The sequence below is a fragment of the Mesocricetus auratus genome, unplaced genomic scaffold (genome assembly GCF_017639785.1).
Source record: "Mesocricetus auratus isolate SY011 unplaced genomic scaffold, BCM_Maur_2.0 Super-Scaffold_100018, whole genome shotgun sequence".
NCBI classification, from domain to species: Eukaryota; Metazoa; Chordata; class Mammalia; order Rodentia; family Cricetidae; genus Mesocricetus; species Mesocricetus auratus.
In genome coordinates, this window is record NW_024429199.1 from 20,057,053 (window position 1) to 20,076,309 (window position 19,257).

The window sequence follows — 19,257 nt, forward strand, 5'->3', positions numbered from 1 at the left end:
CAGATATTTGGTATTATTTTAAAAATTATTTTGGACTTTTTTGCAGACACTAAATTTTTAAAAATACCCTCCCACCAAAAACCAAGTGCCCCCCCATACTACCAACCAACTAACCAACAAACAAACAAAAACCCATTTGCATATCACATTGATGTGGCCTTTGAGTCCTAGAGGTCTTAGTGGTTCTTGTATTGGGATGTGTGCTTTCCTTGTGCACTCTGTAATAAATTGGGCCTTTATTCATCTAGAATAAGGTATTAACATTACTGATTTTGAAGAGTCTTTATATGTAAAACACAGGAGACAGTTAATAAAAACAGCGTAGACACCATTAAAGAGCTATTCTTTTCCAGGCATTGAAAATGTGGAGTACTTGGAAAACTCTTAGAAATTTTCACATTCACTCTCTCAAGTCCTCAAAGAATACTTCTATTCATTATCTTTTTCAAAAATGCTATTTACAGTACTTTAAGAAGTCTATTCATAATAGTACATGCCAACAAATTTAATTAATGTTGCATTGGATGTAGAAGAATCCATAGAAAACAAATGAAAGAATGGTATTGTTTTGAAATGGCACTCTTTTGATATTTTAAAAGGCAGTAACTGCTTTTCATGGCACTTAATACTGGCTGTTATATTGGATTATAGAATGGGGCTCTGAGATACTTTGTTTAAAAAGTTTTCATCTGTTATTTCAGAGCCAACACAGATGCTCTGGAATCATAAATCTATATCACATCCCCAAGAGAAGTTGGCCTGTTCCTCTGTCTGCTTGCTGAGCTGCTTGCTAAACAAAGTTCCATATCTGTAACCTCAGTGTATCCTTATTTTTCTTATGGACTAACTGTAATCTCTAACATGTTCCATTACCTCTTATTTCTGTATATCTTTAAAAAAATCTTTGCACATTTTTTTTCTTGAAGGAAGGACACCACCTTGAATATACATGCAGCAGATACTCTTTTCCCATTACCCAGCATGTTTTGTTCATTATCTCACTGTCTCTTCCTTGCATTGTCTTTAAAAAAATAGGAAGTAGAATGTTAAAGAGTTTACTTACTTTTTTTTAGACCATCAAAGCTGACTAAGATAAGCAGCAGAGAAATGTATGCCTTGCTTTCTCCAAGTCATGTATGTCCTGGTGTTGGCTAGGATGCAGGGTCTTGCAAATAGAGATGACCAGAGCTAAACTAAAAACAGAAACATGGATGTTTCAGTGATTTTGATTATTCAGCTATATGTCATGAATGCTGAATGCTCACTATCTCAAAATATTTTAGTAAGTGACAGCATTTTTAAGGATTCAAAAGCCTAGTTCTTTGAGTCCTCATGATTTAGTTTTTCTCTTTTCTTACCATTTTAAGGCCTGCCAAAGTTGCTTTGGGATTACAGATAACCAAGAAGAGACAATAGCTGTGTCTTTAACCAAGAAGAGACAATAGCTGTGTCTTAGAGGCCAGTCTCCCTTTATGTTTTTTTTAGATTTTATTTATTTATTATGTATATAGCACTCCATGTATGCCTGCAGGCCAGAAGAGGGCACCAGATATCATTACAGATGGTTGTAAGCCACCATGTGGTTGCTGGGAATTGAACTCAGAACCTCTGGAAGAGCAGCCAGTGTTCTTAACCTCTGAGCCATCTCTCCAGCCCTTCCCTTTAAGTTCTTTACAAGGCATCAGTTGATGTATTCCTCAATAGATAATTCATGTGATAGGTTGTTGAATAGGATCTAATTTAAATGGAGATAATTCTTTAAGACCAAGAAACAGAAAATACTATATGGGTATTGAAGTTTGATCTATCAAGCTCATAGGAAGCCAGCACTAACTATAGTCCCTATGCTCATGTTAAGGTACAAGAATTACAAATTCTGGGCTATCCAGGGCCACTTGGAACAAATGGAACTAGAATTACAGACTCAGCTCCATGATAGTATGTTATCCTAGTGTGTGACAGGCTCTGGGTCTAAGTTGCACAACCACAAAATAGTAATAACAATAATAATTCTGTTGGAAAGTAAGACATTTGTGTTAATACAAGTAACATGCCAGGATATTGGGATGGAGACAGAGCCCTCATGGTCACCTCTCTTTGATCTCATTCTTGAAATAAATGGTTTTAACATGGTATGAATAGTCTTATCTCGATATAGCATGGGATCAGGATGCCCTTCTCTTCTAGATGAGTCTCTCTCTCTCTCTCTTTCTCTCATACACATACATACACACAGACACACAGACACACAAGGATGAAAAAAGTACTCACAAATATTTCCCACTTATATGGCAATAATGAGAACAGAAAGGCACAAACCCTTTCTGAACAGATTAAAAACTCTAACTCTTCATTATCTTACTCAGTTTACTCTGTTTGCCTCAACCAAGAGATGCCATTTAAATCATTTAAATGATTGAACATCAGTGATTACCAACAGAAGGAATTCAGAGTTTTAGCCAGCAGCTTTCCCACAACTTTGTCTAAACAGTAAACACCAGCACTAATTTCAGTCATTTGAGTGATTGTGTGTTTTTCTCACTGCCCATAGTATGCCCCCCTTCTAGGAAATATCTTCCAGAAAGAGCTATGACTTATATTGTCCTTTCTATATCAAGTTTTCATATTTTAAAATTTGTTATCTGAAAGTATATCATAGGTACAATACATGAATTCACGGAGCTCTAATGGTTGATACAGTTTCTCTAGAATATTCCTTTCAGGACTCCCGCTATAAGGCAAGAGGGACTTTAATCACATTGTTGGATAGACCCGTCACCTTGCTCATGCCCACTAGTGACCTCAAAACTCTCAAAATCCCTGTATGGCATAGGATTTGCCAGTCTAGAAATTATTACATTGCTTTATTGTTACTTTTCATGGTTTACCATTTCCATTCTAGAGGGATGGTGTTTTTATCTAGGTTGCATCTTTATTTCTGCCTAGGACAGCAAACATAAATGTCACTTTATAATATGTGGACATTATTCTTTGAGACTTTCTTATTGCACTTCAAGCACAAATATTCTCACAAACATTTAGCTCTGTCTCTGTCTCTTCCTCTCTCTCCCTCTCCCTACTCACCCATTTTGGCAATCAAATTATATGCCGATTTGAAAAGGTTACTGCTTCCCCTGACCTCTGCCCCCTGGGTTTACTCTGTTCAATTATAGCAATGATGCCTCTTCCTTCTCTGATTTTAGATATTTACTTCCCATAAAGAGAAAGCACAGAAACACCTCTTTTATTATGTTATAGTTTTAATTACTTGTGAACATGTCACTGGGGTTTCTATTCCGTGTTTTCTAGGGATGCAAAGGAATTCACATTTATTGGGTAACTACTGGCAAGTGGTTTTCCAGGTACTCTGTGTATATTATCCCATTTAATCCAGTGGTGTCTTGGGGATGTGCTTTATTCTTGATCTTAGCTTGTAGAAAAGGAAACTAAAGTCAGAGAAAATAATCTTCCTCGGTTTGCAAAAATGCTGGACCCACAATTTGAATATAAGTATGTATCCCTAAGTGCTATGCTGTTTTTGATGTCATACACAAGGTCTATCTTTTTCAGGATTAAGGGGATTTAAATAAGCTTGTATTATTTTATCACATATTTTCTTGCCTCTAATATGAGGTGAGAAAACTAGTATTCAGTAAGTGTTTTGCATATTGATGCTATAAGAGAACTTTAAAAACTAAGTGAAACAATGCTAATGAGTTGTTAGGGAACTCCAGTCTAGTCTGAACACATTGCCTTCAAAGTCATGGTTGCCAAAATGAAATAGCTTGTCTCAGCAAGAAGGTATTAATATGAGCAGGAAATACTAAAATCATTTCTGTAGAATATGATTGAGTTAAAAAACAAAATTTGAGATGAACTCTTACATAGTGGCCGCCTTTCTATTTGGAAAAAGTAAGAAAGAACACTTTGGAACTCAAACCTATGCTGTTGTCACTCATCTTCAGGTATTCCAGATTGCCTATGTGATCGTGAAAGCAGCCAACTCCCCTCGGCCTGGAAACTGGATTTTGGAACGTTCCCTAGATGACGTGGAGTATAAACCCTGGCAGTATCATGCAGTTACCGACACAGAGTGCCTGACTCTCTACAATATCTATCCCCGCACTGGACCACCATCCTATGCCAAAGATGATGAGGTCATCTGCACTTCATTTTATTCCAAGATCCACCCTTTAGAAAATGGAGAGGTAAGATGGAGAAGCTTCACAAAAGCATATTGAATATTGGGCAATAACCCCCATCAGAAAGACAAGAACATAACAGTAATTAATTCCAGGATGGTTTTAAATGGAATATAGCAGAAGTAGATTTAAATGCATTATTAAATCAAGAAGAAAACCCGAGGTGATTAGAATGTTAACCACCTTCATGTGTCTCCGTTGTCCAATAAACGTCAGAGATGAGGAAATGGGTTTGAGCTGGGGAGCCAGAGATTAATTTCACATCTGAGATTTTCCTGATGATGACAATTGCTAGTGACTAGGGAAAGACTGGAGACCCAAAGAAAGCTCACATAGTCTGAGGCTAGAGACAAAGGAGGGGGAATTGTAAAAAACAAGCAAACAAACCAAAACAAAATCATAATCCACACAAAAAGAAATCATGTCACATTTTGTACACATTTCTGCTGTCATCATGGAGGGCCACAGTGTGAGGTTATCCTACTGGTAAAATCTTCCTGAAAGCTTATGATCACGTGCTTCAGTTCTCAATTATATGCAAAAAAACATAATTCAAGAGTGTTTGGTTGCCCTGTAGTGTGTTATTCTTTTCAGTTCTGGAGATAATATTCTAGTTTTTATTCATTTGTTTTAAGGCAGGAGATTAAGCTATGACTTCCATGATGCTAACTGTGTGTTCTTAATCCAGTTGCTTAGTTTGCCTGGGCCTCAGTGTCACCACCCATAAGTTAGGAACATGACCATGATCAAATGAGTATTTGTACTTAAAGCTACCTCCGGGCTTATATCTTGAAACATCCATCACAAGACAAAAACATCATTGAGTGGCTATTGCATTTAATGCACCAATCTACTAGACATCACAGCTTTTTGTAACTTACCTTATGTACATCTTTTGTAACCATACTTTTTTTGTAAGCATACCTTACGTATACTCTGAACACTTCCATCAGCCTGGCTTGAACAAAAATGCCTAACACAAAGTCCATGCAATTTGATGACACTCTATTGAAACTAAAATCATTGTGGGTGTGTGAGAGCAAGAGACACAGATTGTGATTCATGGAGATGAGCTGGGAAATAACAATGCCCAACATTCCAACGTGCTGCAGAGTACACTTTGAGTACTCACTGTCTCTTGGTGTGATGTGGAGCTGACAGAAAGCTGTAGCTAAGGCTACTGGGCTTCATGGGAAGGAATTGTCTTGCTTACTGCTAGCCTTGGAAAAGATCCAAACAGGAAGTATATTTCTGTTAAATTCATATTTCAGCATCACAAGGTCAAAGCAGAAATATTCCTGTATGAGACACAGTCTGTACCCCTGTCTGACATTCTCCCTCCAGTCTGGTATCCAAGGATCATATCATCTTCTACAAACACTTCCAGAAAAGCCACATTCCCCCTTTTATGTTCCCCACTATAGTCAACCTCTAAATACTTCTGGAGAAGAAGTTACAGTTCCAATGTGTCTACCAGACTCCTTTTTGGCAATTTAATTCTCCAACTTCAAAACAGTGCCCTTGATCTATCTCAACTTGCATGCTCAAAACTAACCCATTCCAAATGGTGTACCCAGCAAAGACCCCAATCTGAGAAATAACAAGGAGTCAAATACACTGAGTCAGAGAGCTATTCAATCTTTACCCTCAGAGACAGCTAATTTGAGGACAATTTGTTTATAAGAGAGAAAAGAGGGGTATGCAGAGATAATATATGTATGTGAGTTGATTTTTACTGTTTTTTTTTACTTTTCCAACTTTTAACCTAGGACTAATAATTGTCTAATTCTTTATCATTTAAGAAATGCTCCAAATCGGGAGTTGGTTGAGCAATATAAAGTATAACTAGGTAGCTATGCAATGTGAAGTTATGTGAGAAGCCCCTCCTTAGGCATTATAGATAGTTTTTGGATATTTATATAGGTTCAATCTGTCAACAGGTTGCTCATTTGTTTGCTCATTTGTTCTGTATCATTTCTAGTTCTTTGGGGGTGCTTTATAGAGACATTTCTATTTAAATATATACTATCCTTTTAATATATCCCACACTATCTCACTACCACTGACTGTTAACCTTACATTTTCCACATTAGTTCTCTTCAACTAGAGAGGTAATACAGATTTTCCTGTGATGTGTTTCCACACATCTATTTGTTTCTTATAGGGACAAATTTGAAGTAAGAGACAGAGATACTCAAATACAATAGAACAATAGGATTTAAGAATAAACTTCTCTTAGACTTTCTCCTCATTTTATGGAGTTCGCTTTGTGGAATATGCTACCTTCTAGGAAAAAAATAGGTTAAGAGAAGGTAGACATGATTCTGTAAGTATTTCCACACATATTGCTTCTTTCAGTATTGTCTCTACAAGTCCAATTAAAAACAAAATAGCACATATTTGTCACTATGTGCCTTACACTTGTATCTTTCACTTGTGTAGTTTATAATCTTTGTCCATTTCCCCTTTTGTATATTTACATAGATATTTAATTATGGTGTATTTTTAAATATATTAAATTCTGTCCAGAGCTAGGTTAAAAACTATTGAAACTGTTCATAGAATTCTAACTTTGTTTACAATAATTTTTAATTTTTATAATTTCTATGGTTCATTTCCAAGTAGAAGTTTTTAGAGTTTCCATTGGAATTTTACAGTTATTATTTGGGACCTGGAAAGATGTGTCAGTTGTTAAAAGAACATATGGTTCTTGAAGAGGAGATGAGTTCAACTCCCAGCACCTGGGTCAGGCTCACAGCTGAGTGTAACTACAGCTTCAGGCGATCTGATGCCCCTCTAGCTTCTGTTCAGACTCATACTGATATAGCCATAAAAACACATATTTAAAAATAAATAAAATATTAATTTAATAATATCAATGTTCTGTCTTTATTTCCTGGAGTACAATGTGATATTTATTGAGATTTTTGTTTGATAACTCAGTGCCTGACATTTGTGGATATATTTTGTTGCCCAATTACTGCCTGGTTCTTTTTCATGTTGTTACTTTGCATAACAAAATTGGATTTGAAAAGTGTTTGTGGAAATAATTGAAGGGCTGGGATATGATTTTCCAGGGAGGGTTTTCTGATGTTTCTTCCCACTCCACGCAGCAATCTGGATCTGCTTTAAACAATTTACGGATTTAGATTCCTGGGACACTCGGATGAGTAAAGCCTTGGCGGAACCTGGTGACAGCTGCTTTAATTCCACTTACACTCATTCCCGGGCATCCTGTCTTTGGAGTCCAAGCCAATATACATGGAATTTATTGAGTCCTGAGCCCTCCAAATTTCAGGACCCAACTTTTGTCTCCCTCTTAAACTGGGCCATCAAAGCATTTCTTAGTCTTCTCAGCTATGTCTTCAGGATGGGAACATGCCCATAGGACTGTACGTGTCACAGTGCACCAATAGCTCTCTAGACATTATTTTTCATTCTTTTGGCAGCTCTCAAATGGCTTTAAACAGATGTTCCTGTGTGTGTTTTATGTCAGTTGGTTGATGTTTGTCATTGGAAATGTTCATTTTGGTTATCTAACCTATTAGAAAGAACATCAAAGTCATACACAGACTTTTAAATTTTGGAATTATGTTATATTTACATAATTAGAAGATGCAGAGAATCAAGACATAGTTTTACACTGATGCTGCTATAGATAATGTCTTGCACAATGCATTTGTCAAAGCTAAACAGTCAACCTTCATTAGTACAGCATTCTGCACTGAAATACTGACTATTCAGATATTGTTAATTTTTTCATTAGTGTCTGTTTTTCTCTTCTGGGATCCAATTTAGGGGACAGCATTGTATCTAGACTTGTGTCTCCTTCATAACCTCTGATCTGTAATAGCTCTAAAATGTATTTTAAGGCCTCTTTGAAAAGATAATTCACAGACTACTATTCAGTTTGGACCTGCCTGGTATCTTATAATTAAATTGACCTTCTTGGTTGGGGGGGGGAGAATACCATGGAAGAAACAGCTGTCTCTTGTACCTCATAAGTAATTTCATGTACATTTTTATATTCATTCATTAGATTATGCTTTTATATAACTTTTCATTTGTAGTAAAAGTGTCTAAATATTCACCACAATCTGAAATATGAGTTTTTGACTAAGCATAGAATAATCAGTTTTATTCAGAACTTCATAATATCTTTAAGTATAAAATGAGATCATAAATAAGAAAAAAGATTGTGTTAAAGTTCATCAATGAAAAAGGAATGATTAAATAAGCACATCTTAATTATGACACACCAATATACTACTTTATTAGGTTTAAATATAGAATATAAATAGAACAATCTCATGACCAATGCCCAGTCCAATGATGTAGGTACATTATATCATCAATTGTTTGGAGACATTTAGAGACATGCCAAACCCTCAATACCTTCTAAAATACCAATTCAGGAAGATAATACACCATTGTTAGGTTAAAAGATACCTAGGTTAATTCACCATTGATCTAATAATGGCCAGACCTTGAGTCTGGCCTCTGTGCCCAGAGTTTGGTACTGCCTCTTGTCAAGTCATCATTGCAGACTTCTAGCTTTTATCTGACCTCTCTCATCTTGGCTTCATCATGCCTGTTTGTTTATTTGGACTCTGTTGCAAGAGTATCCAATTTATTACCTTCCCTGGTTTTGCTCAGCACACTCCACATGGTTTTCAAGAGATCGAAAATGTTTACCATGTGGCTTTACTGTGAGGGAATTTCAGGGTTGCACTAAGTTTCCAAGATAACAAGGTTCAACTATTACCAAGAAAGAGATTAACTCTGCATGCTGGGATTGAATCCCAAGGGAGCAGAGAAGCTCACTGTGAGCTGTGATAATGCTGGTATATCAAATATTAGGGTCTGGCATAGGATTTTGGAGGACAATGAATGAGGGGGGTGGTGTATAAACCGTGTGTTGTTATCCAAGTTGAAAACCATGGGAGGTATTGAGAAAAAGCCTGTAGAGTTTAATTTTAGAAAAGTAATTTTGTATCATCAGTGCTGAGAGGACTCAGCAGGAATTTGCTTTCTTCTGGTCAGAAAGAATGATCTGAAATTTAGTAATAGGAGTTGCAGGGTATGAAGCATTGGACCCCAGGGAGTCTCCATTAGTTTGTGAGTCCAGCCACAGGAGCAAGCTCTAATGGGTACCCATATGCAGCCATGCCTTCCCACTGTGATGCCAAGAGTTACTTTACTGTCCTACAAAGAGGGCTGCATCTGCGGAAAGCAGTTGCTCCAGAAGCAACTGAGGACTGTTTACATGGGCTGGCACCCAAAGACACCACTGAGCAGTTGGAGTCATTTTTGGGGGGACGTGCGAAGCCTCCCATTTAGTACATATGACAGGGATTTGGGAGGCATGTTTTAAAGTAATTTTTAAGTATGTGCTCCTGGTGACTCTGATTCTGAAGCCTCTATTAGCTTGCTGCTCAGACAATTCCAGCTTTCTCAGTCACTCATGACCACCTACTTAAGAAAAGAATATTGGTAATTTGTAACTGAGGAAAGACAGAAGCACAGAGTTCTCAGGAAATCTAATAGGATTTAGTGAACAGACTCTGCGTGGTTTAGAGCTGACCAAATTACCTGGACTCTACTAGGTTATTGACTGTTGAAGAGGTGGAGGGAAAAGGGAGTGCATTAACTATGTTGAGGAGCATGGACTGTATGGATGGGAAAGCATTGGGGATCCTAAAACCAAAATGGTAATCAGTAGTTTTTGGTTATATGTAAAGTGTCCTGTCCTGTCCTGTGACTGGGATTATTACTTTTAATTTATTTAAATAGTAATTGAATATTCATGATTTCCGTGGTGATTTTGCCTCAGCTTCCTCATGGCCAGACCTTTAATTTAGGTACAAGTAATTTTCTTTCATTATTACTACAAGCCTTCCCAACCCACAGGAGTGCAACTCATTGGGACTTATATTCCCTTTGAATTTACTTTTGAAATGTGGCAGTCTTATTTAAAATCTTGGAGGCACCATCATTAATTCTTGAGGACACTTCTTTTGGAAAACCATATTTATAGATTTGAAATTATTTTGATTTCTTATGTGACAGAATTTTATGTAGTAAGACAGAATATTTTTCATTCTCTATTCATCACCTGATATTATGCTGACCCTGAAAATTGAAAATTAGTAGAGAAGGAAGACACAAGTTCAGCACATTAAAGATGTTGTAGAGATTCTATTTTGATGTCATACTGTCATGGATATAATATGATTCCATGTATGAGCATCTATGGAAATGAAGAATTATCCCTTCTAAGTGAACCTTGAAGTTGTTCCCTCAGGAAGAAGCAGGGGACATTACCAATTACTGTCTGTTAAAAAAGAGATTAAAGTAAATAATTAAATGGGTTTTCATATATCTTTCCTCAAAAATAATTGGTAAGATGACCAACATTGGACTAGTCAATAGCATATATCATGGAATTGTTACCTTGCCCTGAAGAGTTTGAAACCCTCTAAGAAACAAGGTTTTGTCTCTAGCTGTAATACATAGAGCACTTGAAATTATTTGTTTATGAAGTATTACAAATATAAATATTATAAACAATTCATTTAAGGTATTTTTATTTATTATGCTTCAGAATACATCTTTTTAATAAAGATAAAATTAGGGGAATTGCATTGTTCCTTTGTCTTTGTTAGTCCCTAGACTTTTCTTTAATTAATGTGCTCATATTAAAAAATAATGTACATAGAAAATAGCAAGTGATTTTTAAATTCATATAGTATCGATGAAAATAACAATAAGTGATTTTTAAATTCACATAGTATCTTTGAAAATAAAGGTGATCAGAGGAAGTGGCTGACAAGAGTGGAATCTTGGGGAGATAACACCTATGTCCAAAGGAGCAGTTATTGAATGTATCAGCACTTACCAAAAGGGAATGGGGAAGTAAGAACCTGTAACAGCCTGTGAGAAAGCAAAGGACCTTGGTACTGAGTACTTAATGCTGTCACTTGATGTGGCTGATGTAGCTCTGCCGTCAAGTAACAATAGGACCTGCAGAGACAAGTTAACTGCCAATATGTGTCTAGCCCATTTTCTTGGCTAGAATGAAGGTCCAAATAGTGTACAGTAATGCTTCCGTGTAAGCTGTGTAACATGACAGTAGTTCCATGGTTAGTATAGACCATCCCTCATCTTAGAAAGACTGTGCTGGATGGAGAGTAGGAAGCATCCAGAATCAGGACCAAGTAGTATTATTTTGTGGAGTGATTGTAAGGCTGTCCTGAACCTTAAAACCACACTGAAGAAATATGTGAAATAAACAACCATATGTCCATAAAGAATGACTTGTCAGAAAGAAGAGAAGAAGGCCTTAAGTGCTGATGTGAGTTTAGCACAAGGATAGGAAGATAACAGCTCTAGTAATTTTTATGACAGATGTTATTTGTAGGTTTTATGAATATAAACTCATATAAATCAATCTCATGCACTGTGCTTATATGCAAGAGGACCAGGGCCATCTCAATACTCACAGTGGATGTGTGAAACCATGAATAGCACTGAACCCCTATGTATGTTATGCTTTTCTATTATAGAAACATACCTATAATAAAGTATACTATATGAATAGGCAGGGTAAGAGCAACAACACTAAACAAAAAAGACAGAGCAATTCTAACATCATGCTGTACTGGAATCATCAACACCAGTACTCTTGTGTCTTTGGTCATAATTCATGCACAGTAAGGACACATTTAATATAAGCTCAGTGGACACAACCACAGTGACTTTGAAAGAGACGTTTCCTTAGTGATTAATTGGAAGGAACACAGTGTGATATCAGGATAGAGCAGAGTAGTGTGAAGTTCTATCATTCCAGTGATAACTAAAATCAGCCTACAATTTGAAGCTTATGAATTGTTTCTCAGATTTTTGATGTAAAGTTTTTGGACTACTATTTCAATTACCTGTGGAAAGCAAAACATGGATAAATGGATGATCTTATTTTGCAACCAAGAAGAAAGTGGCAAAGAGAAGTTGATTAACTTTTCAAGGGTTCATAGAAAACACATAATCTTTGGATCTGATTTGAATTAAGATGCTATGTGCTTGGAGAACTAGGAATTTACCTGTGTGTGGAATTTTCTGGAATATCTGCTGGGAGTGCCAGTCCCTTTCTTTGATGTGACCATGTATGGGTCTCGTAAAGAGAAGCCTTCCTGCCAGCCTGGTTCCAGAGTCGCATCAGTCCCAAATGAACACACAGGAGGCTATATTAATTATGAAGCTGTTGGCCTTGCTTGTTTCTTACTGGCTAGCTCTGACTTAAGTAATTACCCCATAATTGTTAATCTAAGTATTTCTCTTACCAGAGCAAAGTTTACAGGCTTCTTATCCCTATGGCAGCTACATCTTGACTCCTTATGTTTCTCCTTCCCAGAGACTCTTAGTCCCACCTACCTTGGTTCCCTATTGGCCAACAGTGCTTTATTGACATATACACAGGACTTCCCCCATCAGAGTCTGCCTTTTAGCTGCTGTGCATTTTTGCTTCTGAGCTTTAAATAATCTCATAATATTTAAAATCAATTTTTAATTGCTGAACAAACAGGCCACTGATGGTATGACAGGTCAAACAGGGTTTTATGGGTCTCATCGGTTCTATTTAACATTACCAAGGAAGTCTGAATGACTTCCAGTTAAAATGTGACTCCCAAGAAATAAATGAAGAAGTTAGTAGATGAATTAGTATCTTTGTCATCATTAATATTATAAGTAGCCCTTTCTGCGAATTTGCTTTGTCGGTTTTAAGGTACTTTGTCATGCATTTTTCTATTGAACCTCATCAAAGCATTAGACACTCTTGAAGCTCCTATTTTAACATTCTCACTTTATAGATTGAGACTAAGGAATGTGTCTGAGGTCATGATGTGACTAATGTTCAACACTAATATCAGGTGCAGATCTTCTGATGGTGAATTCCATAAACAAAGTCCTTAGGTCCCATCAGCCATTTTCTAAATGTGTGTTTCCATTGGTTCCAAGGGCTTGGGTAGCACAGTGTGGATAATTAAGTATCAGGCAACTGTGTCTATTGGGAAACCTGAAGGTGTGTCTGTGTCCATTAATCAGTCTCACACAGGAAAGATGATACAGTATTATCTTTATTGCCAAAGTATACTTGAAAACACAACAAAGGAATTTGAAGCTATTAAAATAACTCTTCTCCATAGGGAAACTTTCAACACTCAAGCTGTTATCAAAAGTCCTTGAGACAAATAACCCAGGGAGCAGAATGGTTATGATTATGCTTTCGAAGCTAGCATAGAGAGATAGCAGGAAACACTCAGGCAGGTCCCCTGCTGAGAGTTGAACTGGTGTGGAAAATCCTTCTGCAGAACATTTTGGCCTGAGAACGTGTATCATTTTGCACCATACCAGACTACCTGCAACCAAGTATTTTCACTGGAAATGCATGAACTAGTAACTTTGCTCAATTCTGCTACCTGGGGAGTATACATGACACAGGGTTTACATTCCCTTAGTGGTCAGTTGAAGTCCCTGGAGTTGTTTTGGGAAGAAGAGCAACAAACCTGGCAAGACTGATACTTAGGAAATCACATTTGCCTCCCATCAAATTTGCTTGTAAGCTTCCTTCAGCAGGAATGATTTATTTTCCCTTTCTACTGGCAAGTGCCTATAAAACCCACCCTGACTGTTTGGTTCAGTCACAGAAATTGCTGATATTCCACTATTTTTAGTTAACAAAATGCAGGTTTATATGATTTAAACTAAAGTATGCAAACGCCAAACGCCTGGATAGAAATACATGTAGAAATTTAAACTATCCAAAATGCGATCTTAGTTGTAGACAATGTTTTCACAAACATCCCTGAAAGAATATTATACTCTCTGTTGAAACAATAATTTATGATAATTGATTATAGACATTTTATTAAGGTCTTTTCATGACCAAATTAGAGATATGAAAATAATAAGCTAATAAAACATCTATCAAATGGACTTTTGATTTCATGGGGGGAAGAAGAGGACAGAAAATGGCATTTTCATAGGATTAATCAGCTTCATTCTGATTCTGTGGTGAGCACATGGATGTTGTCAGAATACTGGCTACCAGTAATGAGTTTGGGCTTGTGTTTAGCCTCAAGGACTATATAAAGTGTAAATCTACAGTCTGTGTTTCTGTGCCTCCAGAGGAACTTTGTGGTTCCTTTATGTGCAACACGGTTACACACACAGACATTCAAATATCAGGATTGACAGCTGCCACCTTTGAATCAACATTTCATCTATTTTTAAACCTGATAGTCCCTTAGAGCGACAATACACTATTCTCAAGACATATTACCTTATTATAAGACTATTGGTGAAAACTCTCAGAGATTACGTCAAGAAAAAGGATCTTTGCTTTTTGGAAAAGAAAAATCATAGCAGTGGTTTAATTTTGCCGTCTTTCTTATCACCATATTATTTCTGTGGATGAAAGGCCCTGTGCTTTTCTTTCTTACAATTTGTTATGTTGTACTCAGTTATCTCATAACAAGATAAAGTTTCATGTTGAATTAGCTGTGGGAGAGCAGCTTACATTTTTATCACTTCTAAGCAAATGTTGTACTAAAAAGATAGGACACCAGAAATATGACTCGAATACAGCTTCCGTTCTTCAACAAACGGCTCACCATTGTCAAAAGCAATCATGAGTTTATATAGCATGATTGGAGTTGATCCTTTATTTTTTTCTATTTAACAAATAATGAGAAGCATCTACAGGACAAGCAGTGTCTGGTTGCAGAGATTAAAGTGTGTTATAGTGAGAAGCTTAATATAAGACAAGAAAGGCACCAGAGAAAATATCTCAAAGTTTGGGAGATGGTGGTAAAGATTTCAGGTACTAAAAAGGCATGAGGGAGAAACAGTGGTGTAGGAGTGAACCCCACAAAGCTACCTGCCCAACAGGGCGGGGTCAATAGAAGAGGTGGTGGTTATGAGTATTTGAAGTTATAAACTGGGTCTTGCTTTGCCCTTGTTTTCATGCGATACTTACATAATGTGGGGTTTGTTCTTCTCGGTAAAGGACTCCATCACTAGAAAGCCCAAGCTTTAGAGGCCCAACTTTCCCTCAGTGATTTGATAAGCCTTTCCTTTGATTGACAGTCTTTTAATAATTCGCTGAACATGCCTATTTGACTTCTAAGTTACTGTCAGAGGTAAGTTTGTCTTGTCTGAAGATGAGTGTGGTCTCCTTGCCAGGGTTCCATGCTGTGGAAATCACATGTATTTTTCTTAATGGTGGGTACCTAAAAGGGCTAGAGAAGACGGGAGCCCAGATATGGAGAGAAGAGTCATCAACAGAGTACCTAGTTTTGTTTTAACATGCAGTACATGGATCTGTGAGGCTCTCTAGTTATTAATTCCAATCAATATGCCTTAACTAACAAGGTCCAGCTTTTTATGTGAACCATTTAAATGCCATTGCACCCTTCACTGTAAATGTTGTATCTAATCACAGCACAAGACACAATTGACCTATAGGATTAAAACAGATCTGAGAAGTTCCTCCTAACCTTATATTACTCATTTCTGTGATAATTCTAGTATGAGTAGACCTATTGTGCTGCTAGTTGTACAAACATATAATGTATTTGATATCATACCACACAACATATGCAGTGATAATAATGGATGACCACTTCTCTTTGTGTGTTTGTTAAGCCTTTCAGGATTATTTTAAGGTATACTCTTTCTAGTTGTTAAACAACAGTTATCTGCTCAAAAATGCCCCATGCTTCAAGCAACTTGGGTTTTCTGTTTCTCCTGATGTGTGGTTTTCTATCACTGGGAGACAGAGAGAGAGAGAGAGAGAGAGAGAGAGAGAGAGAGAGAGAGAGAGAGAGAGAGAGAGAGAGAGAAACAGAGAGACAGAGAGACAGAGAGAGACAGAGACAGAGACACAGAGAGAGACAGAGACAGAGACAGAGAGACAGAGACAGAGATTCTAACCACAAATATCCCTATACAAACAAATACCATCTCTACACACACATACACACTCTACATAGCATGACTATACGGTGACTATCATGCAGATTTTGGCAGTCAGGATTATAATGGTCATACAGTTATGACATGATATACAAATGCGTTTCTTCATGCTTGTCTCCATGTTAAGTAAATATGATTGCACAATCAAACAACAATAAAGCAATCAAACAAGTAAAGCCTCTTCTGTGCTTAGAGAAATATGATCTAGCATGGACAAAGTAATTTGGATTAAGACAAAACAAGATGGGGGGCAGGGGAACATTACCTGCACAGACATGGAATTTTCCTGTACTTCTTCCCTGCAGAGCCCCTGTTAATGCTTAGCAATTCCCTCTGGTATCCCTGAGGGACCACCTAGGAGTCAGGAATGTCAGCCATCCTTGGATTTCCTCTAGTTCAAGTCGCACGTTCAGACATGAGAGAGAGATGGTTCCAGACATTTTATCCCTATCCCAACAGAAATAATGCCTTTCCTTTTTAAAAATAGCATGGGTAATTTTCAGCCAGATGATATTTCTATCAGTAAAAGAAACAAAGGCTGAATGAGGAGAGGGATGTTAGTGCTTCCTATTTACTAACAATTGTTTGCATGTGAAAGAAATGGCATCTTCAGGTCCTTAAAACTCAGAAAAGTAGAAGCATATCAAGTCATGATTAATAGGATATTTGTATTTTCTAAATCAAAGGACTTGTATATAATAAGATAGATGTAAGCTAAGGTTGAATAGATGTAAAAAACAATATTATTAGGAATAATGAGTATGACATATGCCAAACCAAACAACATACTGATATTCTGGTCTGGAAAAGGAACTGTGAGTTATTTTGAAAATCAAGGTCTGTACAATGCTGTCCAAGGCTCACAGCTGCAGAAGGGGAAGTAAACAAGTCCTATGAGAAGGCTGCACAGTTAAAGACAGCTGAAGACTCAAAACTAAATGAACTTCTTGGTTCTCATTGGTGTATTTATAAGTTATACAATTCCCCAAGGCAAAACTATGAAAGGATGTCTGTGGGGATAGGAATACAAATCACTTTTGCTTGTCTGCTTATTTGGCTTAAAACAGATACTACATCATTTCTCTGAATTCCTTTGGAAACCTGTACCTATAGTCTCTATGGTCATTGTCTTTTCATGGGCCACCATGTGTTTGACAGCCATCTCTGTTTAGTAATCACTGCTGGCAGCTGTTGAGTTCTTTAAACAAGGGAGGCATGGTTTATTCCTGCATTCATGTTTCCTAGAGTCACGTGTTTAGTGCTTAACAGCACTGGTTGTCCTTTCAGAGGACCTGGGTTCAATTCCAGGCACCCACATGGCAGCTGACAACTGTGTAACTCCAGTTCCAGAGGTCAAACAAATCTAGGCACCACAAAAAAAAACAGTCATAGACACAAAACATTTACATGACAGTTGTTTGTATCTCTCAGGTACCTAAGAGGTTACCAATTAATTCAGAAAAAAATACACTGCAGTAAAATGTGCTACAGTGAACCCTAGAATATTGTCCTGGAAATGACATTATTTTTTCCAACTAGGAAACACTTAATGTAGCAATATTATCAAATCCTTTAAGAGAGATCTGTCCGTGTGAATATACTAAAACATCAGCGTGATAATCATTCTTCAGCAACTGAATACAACCCCCATAACCAAATTGCTGTCTCCACTTTTATTTCTCTTTTGAAATTATTTCCCAGTTTGGTTTTCTTTTGTCACCAACCTTCTGGATGCTCATTTTGTAACATCTGGATAATTTCATATGAACATCTGGATTGGATTTTTTAAACTGTCTGATGCATACAGACTACTTCTTGAAGAAATGTATTTGCTCAGCTGTTGTTAAGACATGGTTAAGTCAATGTACAGCCTATAAAATTCCATAGGAAGCACAAACCATGTTTAATCTGAAGTCCCACGACTCTATTTCATTCCCATCATCTTTTGCCCAGGAATAAACAAATGGTTAGGATATGAACAACAGGAACAATTAGGAATAGTCACAGGTGGTGTCCTTGAGTTAGAAGCCTTTGAAACCAGGCATGTTTGGATGCTGTGTCTGGCAGACAGAAACTCTGTAACCTTGAGCAAAACTCTAAAGGTCAGTGTCCTCACTTCAGGATTTGAAATATGAATAAAAGCTTCCAAACTAGTTGTATTAAATGAGATGATTTAAACAATCTATCTGGCTCAAATACAGATAACAAATACCAGCTGTTGTGAGAATTTATCACAGTATGCTCCAGAACACGACTTGAGATTTCTTCTCTTCCTGACCTGCAGAGGATTTTATGCATTTAACTAGTAGTTTGGTATTTGCATCAGGTCTTTCAGAGTACAGAATTTTGAATCTTCTATGCTAAAATACTGCTCTTTAAATGGGGAAGAATGAAGGATTTCAACTGTTTTTATTCCTCATAGGGAAGTTAGAGGAAGCACCCATCCCAAGCAGTACAAACTCAGGAATGTGTTCACAGTAGAGTGAAGCTGGGCATGAAGTCCCAGCCAAGTGTTGGAAACTGATAGCTGCTGGGAGAAAGAGAGGTGGTTTTCTTTTAGAGCATAGCCCTTAAAATCAACCAAGCTCAAAAGGAAGGGCCACACATATAAGACTATATGTTATTACAATTGGGTTTAAAAGTAAGACCAGGGCACAGAGGTATATGTGGGTAATAAATGGGTCATATCTGAGAATTGGGGGAAAGGGGTGAACGTGAGCAAAATATATTGTACAGAATTCTTACATAACTATTTTTTAAAAAGCTCTTAATTTAAGAAATGAGCAGTCTTGATTTTCACACTAAAAGGTGATTCCACTCTCCATCTTCCAGATAATGAGTAAACAGAGTTTAGAAAAATGATATTAATGACCTAAATTTCATATGTGTGTTCTGAAATGGAATGATTTTCTCCAATGCATTTGTTTATTCTAATCCTTTCTTTGTTGGTTTGAAACAAGATGGCTCCCAAATGGAGCAACACTACTGGGAGGTATGGTCTTATTGGAGGAAGTGTGTCACT

The 19,257-nt window shown here is 37.0% G+C and overlaps 1 protein-coding gene across 3 annotated transcripts in view; it reads left to right on the forward strand.

Moving 5' to 3' along the window:
• Lama2 (laminin subunit alpha 2) overlaps positions 1-19,257 on the forward strand; it is a 549,107-nt gene that overhangs the window by 160,952 nt on the left and 368,898 nt on the right. For all 3 annotated transcript variants that reach the window (XM_013110210.3, XM_013110209.3, XM_005065788.4), the window contains exon 4: positions 3,966-4,208. In XM_013110210.3, coding sequence (XP_012965664.1) covers positions 3,966-4,208 — 243 coding nt within the window. The remainder of the gene's footprint in view (positions 1-3,965; positions 4,209-19,257) is intronic.